The 21,425-nt window shown below is 39.7% G+C and overlaps 1 protein-coding gene across 1 annotated transcript in view; it reads right to left on the bottom strand.

The window, feature by feature from the left end:
* LOC111144545 (farnesyltransferase, CAAX box, alpha) overlaps window positions 1–19,139 on the bottom strand; it is a 32,185-nt gene extending 13,046 nt beyond the window's left edge. The window contains exons 1-3 of the mRNA XM_022498873.1: window positions 18,932–19,139; window positions 16,041–16,126; window positions 3,286–3,400 (exon numbers count right to left, since the gene is read on the bottom strand). Of these exons, the coding sequence (XP_022354581.1) occupies window positions 3,286–3,400; window positions 16,041–16,126; window positions 18,932–19,131 (401 nt within the window). The 5' untranslated portion in view covers window positions 19,132–19,139. The remainder of the gene's footprint in view (window positions 1–3,285; window positions 3,401–16,040; window positions 16,127–18,931) is intronic.
* Between the last annotated feature and the right edge of the window lie 2,286 nt (window positions 19,140–21,425).

Raw genomic sequence — 21,425 nt, 5'->3', positions numbered from 1 at the left:
TCTCTAAAAATATGATTATTAGTTGTGGTCTATTTTTACTTTAAAATTTCCAACTCAGTGTATAATAAAAGACAAACAGCTGCTTTAAAAGTATCTTTTAAAATGAAATGCTAAATATGACAGATAACAGTATTTCTCTATTTTATAAGTTTAAGGAAAATTAGGCTTCATAAAGCATGGCCATAAAGAAGCAGCTTGGTTTAACTGAGTAATGTTATCCAGTATACTGCCTTTTAAAAAAACAACAAATAAACTTAGGAAACTTCAAAATGCATTCTAAGTTACTTTGTGTTATGCATGGTCAGGAATTTCTTAAAAGATAAGAAAGAGCATATTAGAGATATAAAATGATAGAATATTGTACTAAAAATTCCAGTGAAACACGGTAGATTAAATGAGTAAGTTTATCCTGACATGCTAATAAAAATCCACAAAAATGATAGTAAGGGAATGAAAAACAGTATAAATCCACAAGAACAAAGAGAATTATGGACAAGGGGATATCACAGCAATTGGAAGAGGTCAACAACATTATGGAAAATGGTAAGGTGACAGACAAGTTTTAACTGACTTTGAAAAACAAAGTGCTAAAAACCTATCAACAGAGGAAGAAAGGTTCAGAAATGAGGTGTCAGGTATCCTCGATACTGGGAATCAAGCATGGGGTTAAAAACAGTATAAAATCTAGAAAGAGCCCTTAACAGCCAACCTTAAGCAGAGAGGTGATGGCATCACTGGCCTGTTGTGAGATAACAGAAAAAACATATATAGGTTTCTGCCCCTGGTTCCTGGCACACAGCTCCTGGGACACTTAGAAATTCCTAAGAGATAAGAATACTAGAAGTGGGTGCCTGGGTGGCTCAGTGGGTTAAGCATCTGCCTTCAGCTCAGGTCATGATCTCAGGGTCCTGGGATTGAGGCCCACATCTGGCTCCCTGCTCAGAGTGGAGTCTGCTTCTCTCTCTCCCTCTGCCCCTCATCTCACTCACGTGCTTCCTCTCTCTTTCAAATGTATAAATAAAATCTTTAAAAAAAAAAAAAAAAGTACTAGAGGCATTCTATTGAGGCAACTCTAGGTGGGCTCCTTAGGTGGCTCCTGGTCACCAGGAAGACCAAACATTGATCAGAAGCTTGGAATTATCAATTCTACCTCCAGTTGTCTAGATAGAAGAGAGAGGCTAGAAACAGAGTTAATAATTGATCATGCCTACATGATGGACCCTCCACAGCATCCCAATACTAGGGGTTTGCAGTTTCTAGGTGGGTAAACCTATCCATATTCTGGGAGAGGACATATCCTCCAATGAGGGCAAAAGATCCTGAGCTTGGGACCCTCCCAGACCTTGCCCTATATATTTCTTTATCCGGCTGTTCATTTGTATCCTTTTATCACATCCTTTAATAGACTGGTAAACATAAGTAACAGTTTTCTTGAGTTCTGTGAGCCACTCTAGCAAATTTGCAGAACCCGAGGAAGGGGTCCTGGGAACCTCTGAGCTATAGGTCAGAAGCTAGGTGACAACTGGATTTGCAATTAGCATCTGAAATAGGGGGCAGTCTTGTGGGACTGAGCTCTTAACCAGTGGGATCTGATGTTAACTCAATGTCAGGTAGTTAGACAATGTCAGGCATACAGTGTCAGAACTGAGTTAAATTGCAGGACACACAGCTAGTATCAGAGAGAACTGCTTGGTAGGGGAAAAACCCACAGCCGTGTGGTGACCAGAAATGTCAGAAGTGAAGTGTTCTGTGTGAAAGTAAAGGACAGGAAGATATATAAAAACGTGGCAAGACACAAGGGGCTTTATTTTCTGGAAAAATCTGAAGTAGAAAGGAAAACCAGACACAAGAGGAATACAAGGTGAGGAAAAGGACCAGAAACTGGGAAATTAAAAACACTGATATACTAAACTGCTGAGAATCCCCACCACAACCAATCTTTCCCTGTCTGACTCCAAGAACTGTGGCAGCCAAACACATAGTCCTCAGGCAATAATCAGATGACTCTTCTTTTGAGCAACAAACTAACCACAAGAAAAGATCTAGAATTGCTGACGTGAAGATTTCACACAAAACAGCCACCTCTCCACTCACTAACCTACAGTGAAGTCCGCCAGTTGACAAGTCCTGCCACACACAGAGCTTCTAATCAGGATTTTTCCTGCTCTATCTTAAGTTTGAAAGGAGAATCAAGGATTTGAAAAAAATATTTACATGAAAGAAAGAGACCAAACAAACACACAGAGAAATGAAAATACATCACACACCTATGAAATAAAAGACAGGATGCTATTAAAAATATATTCAGAAAACAGAAAAGAGCTTTGGAAAGTAGAAATTTTTCAGTGCAGATAGAAATCAGAAGATAAAGCTGAAGAAATATCTCAAACATAAATGAAAGAACAAAGAAATGAAAATAAGAAAAAGCAGTTAAAAAGGTACCACATATGACTTTAAAAAAAAAAAAAGCATTCCAGAAAGAGAAAAAAAAAAAAAAAAAAAAACGGGGAAAGAGAAAAGGAATTATCAAGGACATAAAAAAATTCTTTGGACTTACTAAAGATTTGAACAAAATAACAAGAGTGTTCTCAATAGCAGCTAAAGGAAATGGAAAAGCAGTTTTAAATTTCTGAAGCAAAATGATTTCTAATATAGAATTCTACTAATAAAGTTGAGACTAACAATGCTTTTCAATATATCAAATCTCACAAATGATTTCCCACCCATCCTTTTATGAGTTCTCTTCTACTGAAGGATGTGGTCGATAAAATGAGAGAGTAAATCAAGAAAGAGAAAGAGGTCAGGTAAGGAGACAGGGGATCAAACGCATGAAAGAGCTGGAGACTAGATGTGCAGTGCCCACATTGGTGAAGAAGGAAAAAAGAAGTTGAAGGATTACCTATTGTGTTCAGCAGTAATGATACACTTTACACATATCAGAGAGCCTGGGAGACAAATTACTTACTGGCACAAAGAAAACGAAACTAAAAAAAAAGGCAATCTGTTAAAAGGACTGTACTCTGAAATACTGTAAAATGTGGGTTAGCATATTTAGAATATATAGGTTATCTTGGAAAAAGTAGTTAAGAGTTCTTACCTCTGGAGAGGGGACCCTGGTAGTGAAAAGGAAGGGGACAGAGGCTGGCATTTTTCATTTAGTCTCTGACTTTTAAACTCGCAGTGTGAATTATTATTATGATGACAAAGTTTAGTTAAGAAAAAGAGCCATCTGAACTAAAACATTAGACATTTAAACAGGGAATATTAATGGTAAGTAGTACTTACCAAACTGTATAATTGGCTGCATTTAACTCAATAGCATCTCTGGTTAGTTTAAAAGCTCGTTCACTTCTTTCATCACGCTGCAGAACAGCCCGGAAATAATCATAAACATCTCTAACTGGGAACAGAGCATACACCTGTATTAGGACTATCTTTCTTGTTTAAACTTAGCACTATAATACAAAATGCTGTTATATCTTATGAGGAAGGATATTGAATTTGTATCATTTATAACAATAAGCAAAGGAAAGTCAAATGACTGTGTGAATGCCACCCTGAGAACGCTTTAGTGTCACAGCCACAATATATGGGTAACTGTGCTTCCTGCTTATATATGTACAGGGGCTCATGCCAGACTCCAAATCTCTAAAAGACGTGATGCATTAAAGTAAAATTAAGAGTGCATTAAATTATGCATTAAAGTAAAATTAAGAATATATTCAAATATATTCACTTACCTGGTTTTCCCACATTGTATTTTGATCAGTTTTATAACTGAAAAAGCAATGTACACAACGGTAGAAAACTCAAACCCTACAAAAGGTTTACACTAAATTTCCATCTAACTAAATTCCCAGTCCTTCTCCAAAGAAGCAACCACTGTTAACTGATTCTACTGTTATCCTTCTAAATATATGTTCTAAACATATCCTCTAATTTTTTTTACACAAATGAGATAACATCAGGGGGTCCTGGCTGACTCAGTCAGTAGAGCATGCAACTCTTTTTTTTTTTTTTAAAGATTTTATTTATCTATTTGACAGACAGAGACCAAAAGTAGCAGAGAGGCAGGCAAAGAGAGAGGGTGAAGCAGGATCCCTGCTGAGCAGAGAGCCAGATGTGGGGCTCGGTCCCAGGACCCTGGGATCATGACCTGAGCCAAAAGCAGAGGCTTAACCCACTGAGCCACCCAGGCGCCCCGAGCATGCAACTCTTGATCTTGGGGTTGTAAGTTCAACCCTCACATTGGATGTAGAGATTACTTAAAAACAAAATCTGCACAAAAATTAAAAAAAAAAAAAAAAAAAAAAAAGAGATCACATCACACTCTATGTTCTGGTGCTTTTTTCACTCACACATTATTAAAGTTAGTGCAAAACTTACATACTCATTGACTCAACAATTACAATTACAGCAAGTTTTCTTACAAATAAACTTCCATAGGTACCCAAAGCATCCAAAGAAATTTACTGGAGTATTTGGTTACATAAACAAAATTTAAAAGGCTGGTCTGATGGTAATGGGTTAATCAGAACTTACTAACATCAGTGTCACTGAAGTTGGTATACACCCCGCTCCTTGATAAATTTGACTGGCTTAAAAAAAAGGAAATGAAAATTGGAAACAAATGATAAAGAATGAGCTAAGTCCATTATGGTACACCCATACAATGACATACTACCCAGCTCTTAGTATTGAGGCTGCTCTGGTATGCACAGATATGGAGTAACTGCTAAGACTGTTAAGTGAAAAAAGTAAGGCGCAGAGCAGCATGCTATTCTGCTATTCATGTAGTTAAAAATATATCCTTATTGGGTGCCTGGGTGGCTCTGCTGGTTAAGCAACTGCCTTCAGCTCAGGTCATGATCCTGGGGCTCCAGAGTCGAGTCCCACATTGGGCTCCCACCTCCACAGGGAGTCTGCTTCTCCCTCAATCTTTTAAAAAGAAAAATACGCTTATTTACAAATATACTGAGGAACAGGGATGACAAGACATAATTTTCAACTGCATTCCAATATAAAGTTTTACCATATTTCTCCAATAGCTACAGAGCATTTCACTGTACTCAAATTTTATCTAGCTCATCTCCTATAAATGAATGTTTCATTCTTTTGCCATCCTGAATATAAACTGTATGTCATCCTGAGTATCACTGTATGCACATGTGCAAATACAACGTATCTACAGGATAAATTCCTACAAACAAAATTACTGCATCAAGGTGATGTGCACTGTTGATGCTGACAGGTTTTGCCAAATTAAAGATCTGATCAATATACATATATTCCCTCCAAGAATGTCTGAATAACCTATTTTTCCACATCCTCACTGACAATATTAAAATTTTTCATCTTTGCCAATCTCTTAACTGAAGAAACAGACTGTGGCAAATAGTAACCTATTGTATTCCCATTTTCCACAAGACAAACTGAGGCTGAGAGAGATCAACAAGTTCACACTGGGTCAGTATTCCTTGCAGAGAGAAGTTAAACCCAAATCTAGGGGTGCCTGGTTGGCTTAGTTAATAGAGCATGTGATTCTTGATGTTGGGGTTTTGAGTTTGAGCCCCTCGTTGGGTACAGAGATTGCTTAAAATGAAATAAAATAAGTTAAACCCAAATCTAGTCTGACATCAAAGACCATACCACTAATCACAATGAACTAGTAGATACTGCAGCTGAAATGCCCTCATAACACAGTACAAGATTCAGGCAGAGAACAGATTATGGCCCAAGGCAGACTATGAAAAAAGACATGTGCTAAACATTCCTCAATACTTCTTTTTTCCACAACTAAAAATGTATGTGGACATGCTATTTTTCTTAGAGTATACAATTTTCCAAATACTGACAGTTTAAAAACTTTTAATAGGTATATATGGAAACCATGTCAAAATATCCTAATTTACCTAACCATTCTGTTACTATTGGCAATGTGGATTGTTTCCAATTTTGCTATATAAAAAATCACTGCTTTAAGCTTCCAATGACTTTGTATTAAAAATTTTCTTAATTATATATATAATGCATATATATATGTGTTTACATGTATACATATTGTTTACTTAGAAACAGTTCAGTTTTAACTGTTTTTCTGAAACAGTTCAGAAAACATGAACAATTACAGCTCTTTACAATTCCGAGACATAAAATGGTTACTTACTTCTAAACATTATCTTTTAAAATCTGAATTTAAATTATATCAGAATAAAATTAGGAAGAACGTAAGTGGCAAATAACTATGAAACATTATGCAGTCATTAAGAACCAAGCTCCCGGGCGCCTGGGTGGCTCAGTGGGTTAAGCCGCTGCCTTCGGCTCAGGTCATGATCTCAGGGTCCTGGGATCGAGTCCCGCATCGGGCTCTCTGCTCAGCAGGGAGCCTGCTTCCCTCTCTCTCTCTCTCTCTCTGCCTGCCTCTCTGTCTACTTGTGATCTCTCTCTGTCAAATAAATAAATAAAAAAAATCTTTAAAAAAAAAAAAAAAAAAAAAAGAACCAAGCTCCCAAATAATTTTCAAGTTACAACAAAATGCTTAGAACACATATACAATGGGGGCGCCTGGGTGGCTCAGTGGGTTAAGCCTCTGCCTTTGGCTCAGGTCATGATCCTGGGGTCCTGGGATCCAGCCCCGCATCGGGCTCTCTGCTCCGCGGGGAGCCTGCTTCCCTTCGTCTCTCTCTCTCTGCCTGCCTCTCTGCCTACTTGTGATCTCTGTCGGATAAATAAATAAAATCTTAAAAAAAAAAAACAACACATATACAATGTATGTATGTTTACATATATACGTATCTACACATATAAACCATATGCACATCCACATATAGGTAGCATAAAACCAACTTTATGGAAACATCATCACAGACAAGTGGAAGGCTATATACCAAATATCAGCAGTGGTTATTTCACTCTCTTTTTTAAAAAGATTTGTTTATTTGATATAGAGAGAGATCACAAATAGACAGACAGAAAGGGGGAAGCAGGCTCCTTGCTGAGCAGAGCCCGATGCGGGGCTTGATCCCAGGACCCTGAGATCATGACCTAAGCCGAAGTCAGAGGCTTAACCCACTGAGCCACCCAGGCGCCCCTCACTCTCTCTTTTTTAAAACTGGTGACTTTTACTGCATCATCAAGAATATTCTTTTTTCTGGGGCAGCACCTGGATGGCTCAGTTGTTAGGCGTCTGCCCTAGGCTCAGGTCATGATCCCAGGGTCCTGGGTTCAAGCCCCACATTGGCTCCTTGCTCAGCGGGAAGCCTGCTTCTCCCTCTCCCCCTCCCCCTGCTTCTGCTCCCTCTCTCGCTGTCAAATAAATAAAATCTTAAAAAAAAAAATAGAATATTCTTTTTCTAAAAAAGTTTTTGTTAACATATAGTTTAATATTAGTTTCAGGTGTACAATACAGTGAGTCATCACTTTCATTCATCATCTGGGGCTCATCACAATCACACTTCTTAATCCCCATCACCTATTTCACCACCCCCACCTCTCCTTTGGTAACCATCAATTTGTTCTCTATAGGTAATAGTTTCTTGGTTTGTCTCTCTCTTTTTTCCCTTTGCCCATTTGTTTTGTTTCTTAAATTCCACATGAGTGAAATCATATGGTGTTTGTCTTTTTCTGACTTATTTCACTTAGCATTACACTTGCTAGCTCCAAGTTGTTGCAAATGGCAAATTTCATTACTTTTTATGGCTCAGTAATATTCCATTTTATATATACCTCATCTTCTTTCCACTCATCAGTGGATGGGCACTTGAACTGCTTCCATAACTTGCCTATTGCAGATAATGCTGCTATAAGCATCGGGGTGCACATATCCCTTTGATTAGTATTTTTGTATTCTCTGGATAAATACCTACTAGTGCAAGTGCTGGATCGTAGGGTAGTACTATTTTTTTTTTTTTTTTTTTTTTTTGGAGGAAGCTCTATGCTGTTTTCCAGAGTGGCTACACCAGTCTGCATTCCCACCAATTGTGCCAGAGGGCTCCCCTTTCTCTACATCCTTGCCAACACTTGGTATTTCTTGTGTTGCTGATTTTAGCCATTCTGACAGGCGTCAAGTACTATCTCATTGTAGTTTTTATGACTTTTGTTTTTATGTGCACAAGCAGGAGTGGGGGGGGCAGAGGAAGAAGCAGACTCCCCACTGAGCAGGGAGCCCAATGCAGGACTCCATACCCTGACCCTGGTATCCTGACCTGACTTAACTGACTGAGCCTCCCACATGCCCTATCTCATGGCAGTTTTAATTTGCATTTCCCTGATAAGTGATGGTGAGCATCTTGTCTGTTGGTCATCTGTCTTCTTTGGAAAAATGTATATTCATGTCTTCTGTCCATTTTTTAATTAGATTATGTGCTTTCTTGGTTCTTTATATATATGTTTTAAGATTCTATTTATTTATTTGACAGAGAGTGACACAGCAAGAGAGGGAACACAAGAAGGGGGAGTGGGAAAAGGAGAGGGAGAAGCAGGCTTCCCGCGGGGCAGGGAGCCTGACGCAGGGCTCTATCGCAGGACTCTGGGACTATGACCCAAGCAGAAGGCAGTCACTTAACCAACTGAGCCACCCAGGTGCCCCAAGTTCTTGATATATTTTGGATACTAATCCTTTTTTTTTTTTTTTAAAGATTTTATTATTTGACAGACAGAGATCACAAGTAGACAGGAGATAGAGAGGAGGAAGCACGCTCCCTGCTGAGCAGAGATCCCGATGTGGGGCTTGATCCCAGCAGCCTGGGATCATGACCTGAGCCGAAGGCAGAGGCTTTAACCCACTGAGCACCTAGGCGCCCCTTGGATACTAATCCTTTATCAGGTATGTCATTTGCAAATATTTTCTCCCATTCCATAGGCTGGCTGCCTTTTAATTTTATTGACTGTTTCCTTCACTGTGCAGAAGCTTTTTATTTTGATGAAGACCCAAAAGTTTATTTCTGCTTTTGTTTCCCTTGTCTCTGGGGATGTATCTAGAAAGAACTTGCTATGGCCAAAGTTACTGCCTGTGTTCTCTTCCGGATTTTTATGGTTCCAGGTCTCACATTTAGGTCTTCAATCCACTTTGAATTTATTTTTGTGAAGGGTGTAAGAAGGTAGTCCATTTTTTCCAACACCCTTTGTTGAAGAGACTTCTTTTTCCCATTGCATAGTCTTTCCTGCTTTGTTGAAGATTAGCTGACCATATAATTGCGGGTTCATTTCAGGGTTTTGTATTCTATTCCACTGCTCTTTGTGTCTATTTTTGTACCAGTACCATATTATTTTGTCCTTTCTTTTTTGTTGTTTGTTGTTCCTTTTCCCTCTTTTTAGAGTATGTGCATGCATACCAGAGCAAGGGTGGGGAGGGTAAAGGGAGAGGGAGAGAATATGTGCCTGCATGGTCCGCCAGGGGTGGGGAGGGTATAGAGAGAGGGAATGAATTTTTAAGCAGGCTCCACATCCAGCCCGGAACCTGATGAGGGGCTCCATCTCACGACCCTGAGTTCATTACCTGAGCCCGAAATCAAGAGTCAGACACTTAACTGACTGAGCCACCCAGGTGCCCCAGTACCATACTATTTGGTTACTACAGCTTTGTAATATAACTTGAAGTCTGGAATTGTGATGCCTCCAAGCTTTGTTTTTCTTTGTCAAGACTGCTTTGGCTAAATGGGGTCTTCTGTGGTTTCATACAAATTTTAGGGTTGTTTTAGCTCTGTGAAAAATGCTGTTGGTATTTTGACAAGCAGTGCATTAAATGTCTAGATTGCCCTGGGTAGTAAAGATATTTTAACAATATTTGTTCTTCCAATTCATGAGCATGGAATGTCTTTCCATTTCTTTGTCATCTTCAACTTCTTTCATCAGTGGGGTTTTGTTTTGTTTTGAGAGAGTGGGGGTAGGGGGTGGGGGGTGAGGCTTCACGCCCAGTGCAGAGCCTAACACAAGGCTCAATCTCACAACCCTGAGATCACAATCAGAGCTGAAATCAAGAGTTGCACACTTATCTGACTGAGCCACCCAGGCACCCTTCATCAATGTTTATAGTTTCCAGAGTACAGGTCTTTCACCTCTTTGGTTAGAGGTATTCCTAGGTATCTTATTGTTTTTGGTGCAATTATAAATGGGACTGATTCCTTAATTTCTCTTTCTGCTGCTTTATCACTGGTGTATAAGAATACAACAGATTTCTGTACATTGATTTTGTATCCAGCAACTCTACTGAACTTATTAGTTTTAGCAGTTTTTTTGGTGGTCTTTCAGATTTTCTATATATAATATGTCATTTACAAATAATGAAAATTTTACTTTTTCCATGCTGATTTGGATGCTTTTTATTTCTTTTTCCTGTCTGATTGCTGTGGCTAGGGCTTCTGTACCATGTTGAGTAAAGGTGGTGAGAGCAGACATCCCTGCTTTGTTCTTAATTGTAGAAGAAAAGCTCTCAAGAGGTTTTTCCCCAACAAGGATGATATTAGCTATGGATTTTTCATATACGGCCTTTATTATACTGAGGTACGTTCTCTCTAACCCTACTTTGTTGAGTGTAACAGGGGCTATTTCTCTTTTTTTTTTTTTTTAAGATTTTTTATTTATTTGACAGAGAGAGATCACAAGTGGGCAGAGAGGCAAGCAGAGAGAGAGAGAGAGGAGGAAGCAGGCTCCCTGCAGAGCAGAGAGCCCGATGTGGGACTCGATCCCAGGACCCTGAGATCATGACCTGAGCTGAAGGCAGAGGCTTAACCACTGAGCCACCCAGGTGCCCCAACAGTGGCTATTTCTTGATGATAAGAGTCTTCTTTTAATTTTAACATCCTCAAAATTTTCTTTTCTTTTTCTTTCTTTTTTTTTTTAAAGATTTTATTTACTCATTTGACAGACAGAGATCACAAGTAGGCAGAGAGGCAGGCAGAGAGAGAGAGGAGGAAGCAGGCTCCCTGCCGAGCAGAGAGCCCAATGCGGGGCTTGATCCCAGGACCCTGAGATCATGACCTGAGCCAAAGGCAGAGGCTTAACCCACTGAGCCACCCAGGTGCCCCCATCCTCAAAATTTTCTAAGATGAGCATGTATTACTTTAAAAACTATTTTTAATTAAAAAGAATATATATTCCATACAAACATCATAAACAATACATAAGTACATGAACCTTCTTCCCTCACTCCAACGCCACTCCTCAATGCACTGGATTTCTATAAAGGGTAATGGTTATTACCAGATATTTTTCTAAGTGTATGTATACATATATATTACATATATAAAATATACATATATAGTTTTGTTGTTTATTTTTAAAATTTTTTATTTATTTTTTATTAAGTAATTTTTTTTTTTTTTTAAGATTTTATTTACTTATTTGACAGACAGAGATCACAAGTAGGCAGAGAGGCAGGCAGAGAGAGAGAGGAGGAAGCAGGCTCCCCGCAGAGCAGAGAGCCCGATGCGGGGCTCGATCCCAGGACCCTGGGATCATGACCTGAGCCAAAGGCAGAGGCTTTAACCCACTGAGCCACCCAGGCGCCCCTTTATTAAGTAATCTTTTTGCCCAACATGGGTCACTCACGATTCCGAGATAAGTGATGCATGCTCTGTTAACTGAGCCAGCCAGGCACCCATTGTTCATTTTTAATGAAATTGGTGTAACAGTTTTCATACTTTCCTTTTTGGCAATTTCCTCCTCAATGGTATGTTCTTCCATGCTAACATATACACATTTACATCACTCTTTTTCCACTATTCCATATAAAGAACACAGCATAATTGACATGTGAATGCTATTTTTTCCCCAGAATTCTATAAGCAGGAACAGAATACTCAGCCTTACAGTTATATATGTCAGGCTGACAGGCTCATAAGTTAATCTGGGGTTATATAAATAGAATTTTATATTCATTAGATTTTTTTCTGTAGTTTTCAATATTAAAATATTCTTATAATTAAAAATTACACATTTGATATACTGTCATACTCAAAGTTTCTAAAACTTATATGGCTTTTTTAACTCAGCATTGTTTCTGAGATCTCTCCATGCTATAAAAGATCTAGATCCTCTTAATGGTTACCTAGTAGTCAACTGTATGATAATGATACACTTTATCCATCTTCCAAAACATAGATATATACGTGGCTTCCAACATTTTGCTTTTTCAAAAAATGCTGCAAATTTTAAGAGTTAACATATATAGTGATTACTCTCAGCCAGACACTGTTCTATTATTTTATATATATAATTTATTCTCTCTCAAAAGTACTGGCCCTTGAATTACATGGGTTTGAACTGCACAGGTCCACCTCTATGCAGATTTTTTTGATACAGTATAGTATCATATTTTTCTTATGAAAATTTTAAGAGCTTTTTTTTTTAAATTTTTATTTATTTGACAGAGAGAGGGAGGCTGATGTGGGGCTTGATCTCAGGACTCTGGGATCATGACCTGAACTGAAGGCGGATGCTTAACCGACTGAGGCACCCAGGTGCCCTGATTTTTTAACTAAATTCTACCCTCATAAGGGACTTGAACTCATAACCCCTAGCTCAAGAGTCATATGCTCTGGACGCCCTGGTGGCTCAGTCGGTTAAGCCGCTGCCTTCGACTCAGGTCATGATCCCAGGGTCCTGGGATCGAGTCCTACATCGGGCTCCTTGCTCGACAGGGAACTTGCTTCTCTCTCCACCTCTGCCTGCCACTCTGCCTGCTTCTGCACGCTCTCTCTCTGACAAATAAATAAATTAAAAAATAATAATAATAATAATAATAAAAAGAGTCATATGCTCTACTGACTGAACCAGTCAGGTGCCCTTCCTTATGATTTTCTTAGTAACATTTTCTTTTTCTCTCACATAGTTTAAGAATACAGTGTATAATACATTTAACATACAAAATATGTGTTAACTATTTATGTTATTATAGTAAGACTTCCAGCAACAGTAGACTATTAGAGATTAAACTTCTGAGGAATCAAAAGTTACACATGGATTTTCAACTAAGCAGGAAGGAGGGAGGTCAGTACCCTTAATCCTCATGTTATTCAAGGGTCAACTATAGTTACTATTATTACCCTCATTTTACATAGGAGGAAATAAAGGTATAGAGAGGTTAAATAATTTGTCCAAGGTTATAGCGCCAGTAAAATGGTAAAGTTAGAATTTAAACCAGTTGGTCTGTCTCTAAAGTGTGTGTTCTTAACCTCCTAGTATGTCTTCTGACATCATATGCCAGAGTGTACCCAGAACGTATCAATGGATGCAGTATTTCAAGGTTTTTTTGTTTTGTTTTGTTTTGTTTTTTTAAAGATTTTATTTATTGGGGCACCTGGGTGGCTCAGTGGGTTAAGCCGCTGCCTTCGGCTCGGGTCATGATCTCAGGGTCCTGGGATCGAGTCCCACATCGGGCTCTCTGCTCAGCAGGGAGCCTGCTTCCTCCTCTCTCTCTCTCTCTGCCTGCCTCTCCGTCTACTTGTGATCTCTCTGTCAAATAAATAAATAAAATCTTAAAAAAAAAAAAAAGATTTTATTTATTTGACAGATACAGATCACAAGTAGGCAGAGAGGCAGGCAGAGAGAGGAGGAAGCAGGCTCCCTGCTGAGCAGAGAGCCCGATGTGGGACTCGATCCCAGGACCCTGAGATCATGACCCGAGCCGAAGGCAGCAGCTTTAACCCACTGAGCCACCCAGGTGCCCCTCAAGGTTTTATTATAGGAGTATTTTCCAATTTTACTAGATTAAACCAAACCCCAAAATGGCTAAACATAAAAATTACTATCTGAAATGTATGGATCTGTTCATATACCCTAATACCTGATATCATAAGATAGTTTTAATTTTTACCATTTAATGCATGGTTGGGAAATAACATTCCCATTTTATTTGTATATCTTTCATTCCCAATGATAATAGAAACCTCCCCCTCTAAAAGCCAATTGAATTTTCTCTACTGTAAACTACTAGTTCATGTACCCTTTTGTCTATTTTTTTGTTTGCCCGTTTCCTTAACCTCCTGTAGGAATTTCTTATAAAGTTCTGAACATCAATCCCGTTTCATATGGTGCATCTTTTCCCATATTACTGCTTCCCTTTTAACTTGTTCATGGATGTCTTCTGTTGTACAGATTTTAAATTTTGATATATTCATCTATGGATTTTTGGTTGATAGATCATATTTCTCTATCTTTTCCTTTATGGTTTCTAATCTATATGTAAGAATTTTATATGTTAATCTTTTCACCCTGCAAAAAAAAAGCTTTTATTAAATTAATTAACCCCAAGAGAAACGTATGATTTTATCAGTTTCTCCAACATCTTTGTTATAGGTACCTAATGAATCTGAAAGTGGTTTTCATCTCTCTGATCACTAGTGCAGTTAAATATCTCTTCAGATATTTCTTTCTTACCTTTTTTTTTTTAGATTTATTTATTGATTTATTTATTTTTGCAAGAGAGAGATAGAAAGAGAGAGAGAGCATGAGTGTGGAGAGGGGCAGAGGGAGAAACAGACTCCCCGCTGAGCAGGAAGCCTGATGTGGGGCTGGATCTCAGGACCTCATGTCCCAAGCTGAAGCCAGACACTCAACCCACTGAGCTCCTAGGCACCAAGACATTTCTATTTCTAGTGAATTATCTCTCCATATCATCTCTCTTCATAGTGTAAAAGTTCTGCATTTTAATGCAGTTATATCTTCTGATCTTTTCCTTAATTCTGAATTTTACATCTAGTCTAATTATACCTTCTTCATCAAAAGAAAGAAAGATTATTCTCTTGTTCCTTGTATGGTTACAGTTGTGTTTTAGAGCTTTAATTCAGGGGTGCCTTGGTGGCTCAGTTAGTTAAGCATCTGCCTTTGGCTCAGGTCATGATCCCAGGATTCTGGGATGGAGCCCCGCAACACACTCCCTACTGGGTGGGAAGCCTGCTTCTCCTTCTCCCACTCCCCCAGTTTGTATTCCCTCTCTCACTGTCTCTCTCTCTCTCTCTCTGTCAAATAAATAAAATCTTAAAAAAAAAAATAGAACTTTAATTCATCTGTAATTTATTTTCATGTAAGACATAAGGATATAATTTTGCTTATATCCAAATGCACAGACAACTGCTGCAAAACCAATTTGATTAATCCATCTTTTCATACAAGTATAAGATGTCCTTTTTACCACATATTACGTTCCTATCTATACTAATCTATTTTTAGATTTCTTATTAATCTATTTATTTTTGCACCAGTTCCACATGTTATTTTTAGTAGTACATTTTTATATTCAGTAAGTCAAAGCTTCATACCATCATTCTTCCTTTGCAAACATTTCTTGGCATTACTTCATAACCAAAACAATAAACTCTTTTTGTTAAAAAAAAAAAAAAAAAAAAAAAAAAGGAATGATCTTGGATAACAAAGCTTTAACTGAAATGTGTATATAACACACACACACACACCCCACAGAGGAGGTTTGAGGATTATGGGGCCACCACAAGCAACAGAAATCAGAATATATATACACATACAAAAAACACAAAGCTAGCATTCCATTTTACTCATGTACCCTTTCTTAGAAGAACAATTAACAATAAATTTTTGCAATGACCTTCAATTTACAAAGCATTTTCATTCACATTCATTATGAAAGAATGATACTTTGTCAAAGAAAATAATCCACCCATTTTAATATCAGTAATTGTATTCTGACTGAGCCTAACACTTCATTGCTGAAAGATATTTCAAAATGCACAAGTTTCAGCAACCAGTTTATTCTACATCAAACAGTAACTCGTTTATGTTGTATCTTTTGTACAGATTAAACAATAAATGAAAAGTTCAATCACAAGTACCTATTACATATTATAATGTAGCATTCATTACTTACACTTAGAATATGTCCATCTTTGGACAAAATAAAAGCTTTAACCATGAAAAGGAATGATTAAAAAACAAGTATTAGCTTATCCTAAGTCATTTACATCTTTATTAGGCAAAAATCTGTCATCTACTTAACCATATAACTGTCAATTTCAACTCTGCTATTAAGTTTAACTTATAGACCTTTTCCTAATAAAAAATAAACTTACATTTTTCACTGTAAATGATCTGGACCACTGGATTGGGGCCATCATTCTGCGGTACCGGATCTATATCAGCCCATTCTGCTCTGTCCCTGAAATATATATATTTTTTCAGTGATTGTATTCAAATACATAAGAAGAAAAAGAACTCCAGTGTTTTTAAAATTACCAACAACTACACTTCTATTAATATCAGTAACTTATAAATATTTTAATGTAATCATGGTTGGATTTTTCATGATCAAGTTTTGCCATTTTGCCTTACATCTTGAACTTTTAAAGTATCATAAAAACAAACTGAATAGGGTGCCTGGGTGGCTCAGTGGGTTAAGCCGCTGCCTTCAGCTCAGGTCATGATCTCAGGGTCCTGGGATCGAGTCCCGCATCGGGCTCTTCGCTCAGCAGGGAGCCTGCTTCCCTCTCTCCCTCTCCGCCTGCCTCTTTGTCTACTTGTGATCTCTCTCTGTCCAATAAATAAATAAAATCTTTAAAAAAAAATAAACTGAATAATCTGCCCATTAAAATAAGTTAATAAATCAAAAGTTCTCAAATTTAAAGTTTTTAATGTAAGTGGAAAAACTTGTTTTGCAGTAAGTACAGAATAGTTTTAAATTAGAAATCTATTTAATTAATTGGTCTAGTAAGACTTTTTGGAGTTAGCATTTTAAAAAAGTTGAGTAACAATTTACTAGGAACTGACTTTTTTTTTTTTTTTAAGATTTTATTTATTTATTTGACAGAGAGAGATCACAGTAGGCAGAGAGGCAGGCAGAGAGAGAGAGGAGGAAGCAGGCTCCCCGCTGAGCAGGGAGCCCGATGCAGGGCTCGATCCCAGGACCCTGGGATCATGACCTGAGCCGAAGGCAGAGGCTTAACCCACTGAGCCACCCAGGTGCCCCGGAACTGACATTTTAAAATCAAAGTAAGCACTATTATTAGTTCACTATACTGAGAGGTGGTCCAGGTGGTCTTTAGAGAGCAGGCTCTGGAATCTAATAACTGTGTGGGTTAGAATGTAGGCTCTACCACTTATCACCTGTGTGACCTTGAGAAAGTTATTTAATCTCTATGGGCCTCAGTTTCTTCATTTATAAAATGGAAATGATAATACTAACTAACCTTAGAAGGCTGTTTTAAGGATTAAATAGATAATATGTTAAGCATTTAAATGTGTATAATACTAAGCAAATACACAGTAAATATATTACATATACATACGAATATATTAGTATATAGCATATAATCAATATACAAAACACACTATTACTATACACTTAAATATTTATGCCATATGTTATAAATATAGCATATAATAAATACATTTAGGGGCGCCTAGGTGGCTCAATGGGTTAAAGCCTCTTCCTTTGGCTCAGGTCATGATCCCAGGGTCTTGGCATCTAGCCCCGCATCCCGCTCTCGGCTTGGCGGGGAGCCCGCTTCCTCCTCTATTTCTGCCTGTCTCTCTGCCTACTAGTGATCTCTGTCAAATAAATACATGGAAAAAAAAAAAAGAAAAAAAAAAACTTTAAATAAATAAATAAATGCATATAGTAAGCATTCAATGAATACTATTTCTCATTATCATTGCTAAAATAACATAGTGGCATCAATAGGTGCCTATAGACATTTCTGTGCAAAATGCCTAATATGACTAAATTTGTTTTAACCACTCTTTTATTACTTTCATTTCACACCCGTCTTTTAGTTCTCTATACCAATCAGCTATTGACTGCAAAGATTCTGTGGCATCCAGACAATCCTTAAGTTGTGTCCACTATATCAGAAGAAATACAAGGGAAACAATTACCTGAGGTGTGAGACCTAGAGCCTAGGGCAGTAGCATGAAAAAGGTAAGGCTGTCATATAGTCACTGAAAAACCAGACCTAGCCAACTGAAGCAGCTGAATATTTTACAATTCAGAGAGGAGGTGTGAGGATTATGGGACTACCACAGCCAAATTAAATGTGTAAAACAACTCCAATAACAAAATCTGGATGGTGACTTTCACTCATTCATAAAATCAAGGAAGGCAAATAAGCTATCTAATGGGTTTACCTAGAACTACATAAGAAAAAATAAGACAAAAGAAAAATAAGATACAAGCATTTCTCAATTGTCTTTTCAAGTCCAACTGGAGATAAGGAACTTCTAGGAGTGAGACTCGGGAGAAAAAGCAAGGAAGTTACAAAGTACCCAACTCTGCTTACTATATACCATTCTATTATACACGAGGTGATGTAACGATGGATTACAGAGTTTAACAAATACTTTCGGTCTTATAGCTTAAATCCGGTGCCTGCCTGATGGTAGGCGCTAAAATATTTAAAGAAAATGCTGAATGTAAAAGTCCCAGCCCTTAAAGATCTTATACTAGCTCCGTCCCCTTTAACAGAACAAACCAGGGGAAGCCCTTAAACCTTGTTTTTAAAGCGAGCAAATCTGGACCTTATTTATATTCAACTCTTATTTCCTGCCCGGCTATTAAAACAGCCCCCAAACCCTTCGGGACTCAGTGCGATCATCGGGCTTAGCGCCCTGGGAGCATGAAAGAGAGCGGGAGATTTCCTAAATTCCTGAATCACACCTGAACAGCCTCAGGGAGAGCGCGGTCCGGTGTGCTGCAGTTTCTACGCTGTCTGGCGTCCGGCCGCCTCTGTCTCTCGGTGACAGGCTGGCCCCGGGAAACAGCAACTCCGGAAAGAGCGCGAGGGCGCCGAGCGGGCCTGGACCCCGCCGAGCGTGTCCCCTCCACCCCGGCCAGCCGGACGAGATAGCGGCGGAAACTTCGGCCGCACACGCCGAGGTCAGGGGAGCCGACCCGGAACCGCCGGCCGAGGGGAGCACTCGCCTTCGGGAGGAAGGGCCTCGGGCGCGGCGGCCCTGCCGTGGGCGTTACCTGTACAGGACATAGGTGGGCGAGTCCAGGCTCAGGAACCCGTCGTCCATAGGGGACGCCGCCGCTTCTCCGGGCTCAGCCGCCATAGCTTCTTCCTGCTGCTGCTGGGGCGGCGGAGGGTGCGGCTGGGGCGGTGGCGGCTCCGGCTGACCGGACTCGCTGCCCTGCGCAGCCTCCCCAACCCCCTCCGTGGCGGCCATCTCGCCTCGGTCCGCAGCGGAGGTGGCGGCGGCAGCCCCGCCCCCCGCGGCCCCGCCCCTCGCTCCCTCCCACACCCCCACGGCGGCCCACTTCCGGTTTTTCCTCCCTTCGTACCATAGAGATGCAGACTAGAGAGACCCGGGCGGGGGCCCCAGCCCTGGAGGTCTGAGATGGGTACCTGGCCTCCGTGGAGGGAACGACGCTGCCCCTGAGGACTCCAGATTTCCCGCGCGTAATCCCGTGTGTGGACCTTTCCGAATGCTTGTAGTTGATACTTCGGAACGGATTGTTTTTGTTAGATCCCCTCGCTATGGAGATGGTTCTCTCTGCTCTTGGACAGTGCCTTAGACGCAGTGGATAAGGGCAGGTGACCCACAGCTGAAGACCCAGCTCCTCCCCCTCGACCCTGTCTGGGGAACTGGCCTCCAGGGCTCCATATTAACCTTTTAAGGGCCTTTATGTTTCTTGGGCACATTTTTCTTTTGGATGGTGAGTTTATGCCAGAGAATTTAATACAGGGTTTTTGTCTTTCGAAATTAAAATCCTGGGGTGCCTGGGTGGCTCAGTTGGTTAAGCGACTGCCTTCGGCTCAGGTCATGATCCTGGAGTCGTGGAATTGAGTCCCGCCTCGGGTCCCAGCTCCACGGGGAGTCTGCTTCTCCCTCTGATCTTCTCCTGTCTCATGCTCTCGCTCACTCTCTCTAATTAATTAATTAATTAATATCCTAATTATACAAATACTATGTGTGTATGATACAGAAAAGGCAAACATTTAACAACTGTTTACTACCTATTATGTAGCTTGCTCACAGGAGTGTAAAATAATGTCTGTAGTCACGAAGTTTACATTGTAATCAAGGGCAACAGAAAATGTCATCCTAAAATATATAGGTATTCAGGACATGTCACTCCAAAATACGCTCCTTTGGTATACTGATTATTTCTGAGCTGTAGGCACTTGAAAAACAGCCTATGAATGGAGAAGCTTTATCTGCGCTCCCTTTTTCTGCCTAAAGACAGATTCTCTAAAAGAAACTAAATTGTTCTAAACCCCACCGTAGAAGTGGAGACCACACCCAGACAAATTCTGTCAAACTGTCCTATCTCGGGGTACCTGGGTGGCTCAGTCATTTAAGCCACTGCCTTAGGCTAAGGTCGTGATGCCAGGGGCCTGCTCAGCCGGCAGCTTGTTTCTCCCCTGCCTGCCCTTACCCCTTCTTTTTTTTTTTTTTTAGATTTTTATTTATTTATTCGACAGACAGAGATCACAAGTAGTCAGAGAAGCAGGCAGAGAGAGAGAGAGAGGAGGAAGCAGGCTCCCTGCAGAGCAGAGAGCCCGATGTGGGGCTCGATCCCAGGACCCTGGGATCATGACCTGAGCCGAAGGCAGAGGCCTTAACCCACTGAGCCACCCAGGCGCCCTGCCTTTACCCCTTCTTGTGCATGCTCTCTGTCTCTCTCTCTCTCTCTCACTCGCTCTGTGTCAAATAAGTCAAATCTTAAAAAAAAAACCAAACCTGTCCTATCTACTATCTATTCTTCTAAGGGCCCATTCTTCTTACCTAAAAATTATTTATTCTCTGGAGAGGCCTACATTGCCACTTCCCTTTCCCTATTAAAATGGTATTTAAGACTGAATTCTAAGCAACCCCAGTGAATTCCTAATTTTTTCCTAAGTATCTTCCGTGTATATGTGAGGCATACATGTTAATAAATCTGTTTTTCTCTTACTAATCTTTTATTGCAAGGGTCACAAGCCAAGAACTCAGAAGGGTAGAGGGAGAATTAATTTTCACCCTCTATAATAGGAAGGCTTATCTGGGGGCTATTTGTTATTGTTCTTGTTGTTGTTATTATTATTACTATTATAACAGACTGTGTGTGAGTGCAGGGGTGGGAGGAGAGGGCAACAGAGACAGAGAGTGGGACAAGTGCTTGATCTTTTGGTCATTCTAAATATAATTTTTGGAGGAACTTTTCCCCTACCACAGGAGATCCTAATTTCACTGGTTTAGAGTGAGGCCTTGGCAATGGTATATTTTAAGAGCTCTCCATGTAACTCTAACATGCAGCCTAGGTTGAGGGTTTCTGCTGTAGTCAGTCCATGGTGCAGCCTGCTGCTTTGCCATCAGGTCTCCTAACGATACTAAGGTGTCACAACTGCTGGGGAGACAGGCCTAGGCAGGGTTGGTTAGCAACCAGTATGGTCATGTTAAATATGTAAATCAAGCAATCAAAAAAAATTTTTTTAATATATTACCTTTAAAAATATAAATAAACCACAATATGTGTG

Source organism: Enhydra lutris, unplaced genomic scaffold, assembly GCF_002288905.1.
Source record: "Enhydra lutris kenyoni isolate GAN:26980312 unplaced genomic scaffold, ASM228890v2 scaffoldscaffold11, whole genome shotgun sequence".
NCBI classification, from domain to species: domain Eukaryota; kingdom Metazoa; phylum Chordata; class Mammalia; order Carnivora; family Mustelidae; genus Enhydra; species Enhydra lutris.
This window is presented reverse-complemented; position numbering and strand designations above follow the sequence as displayed.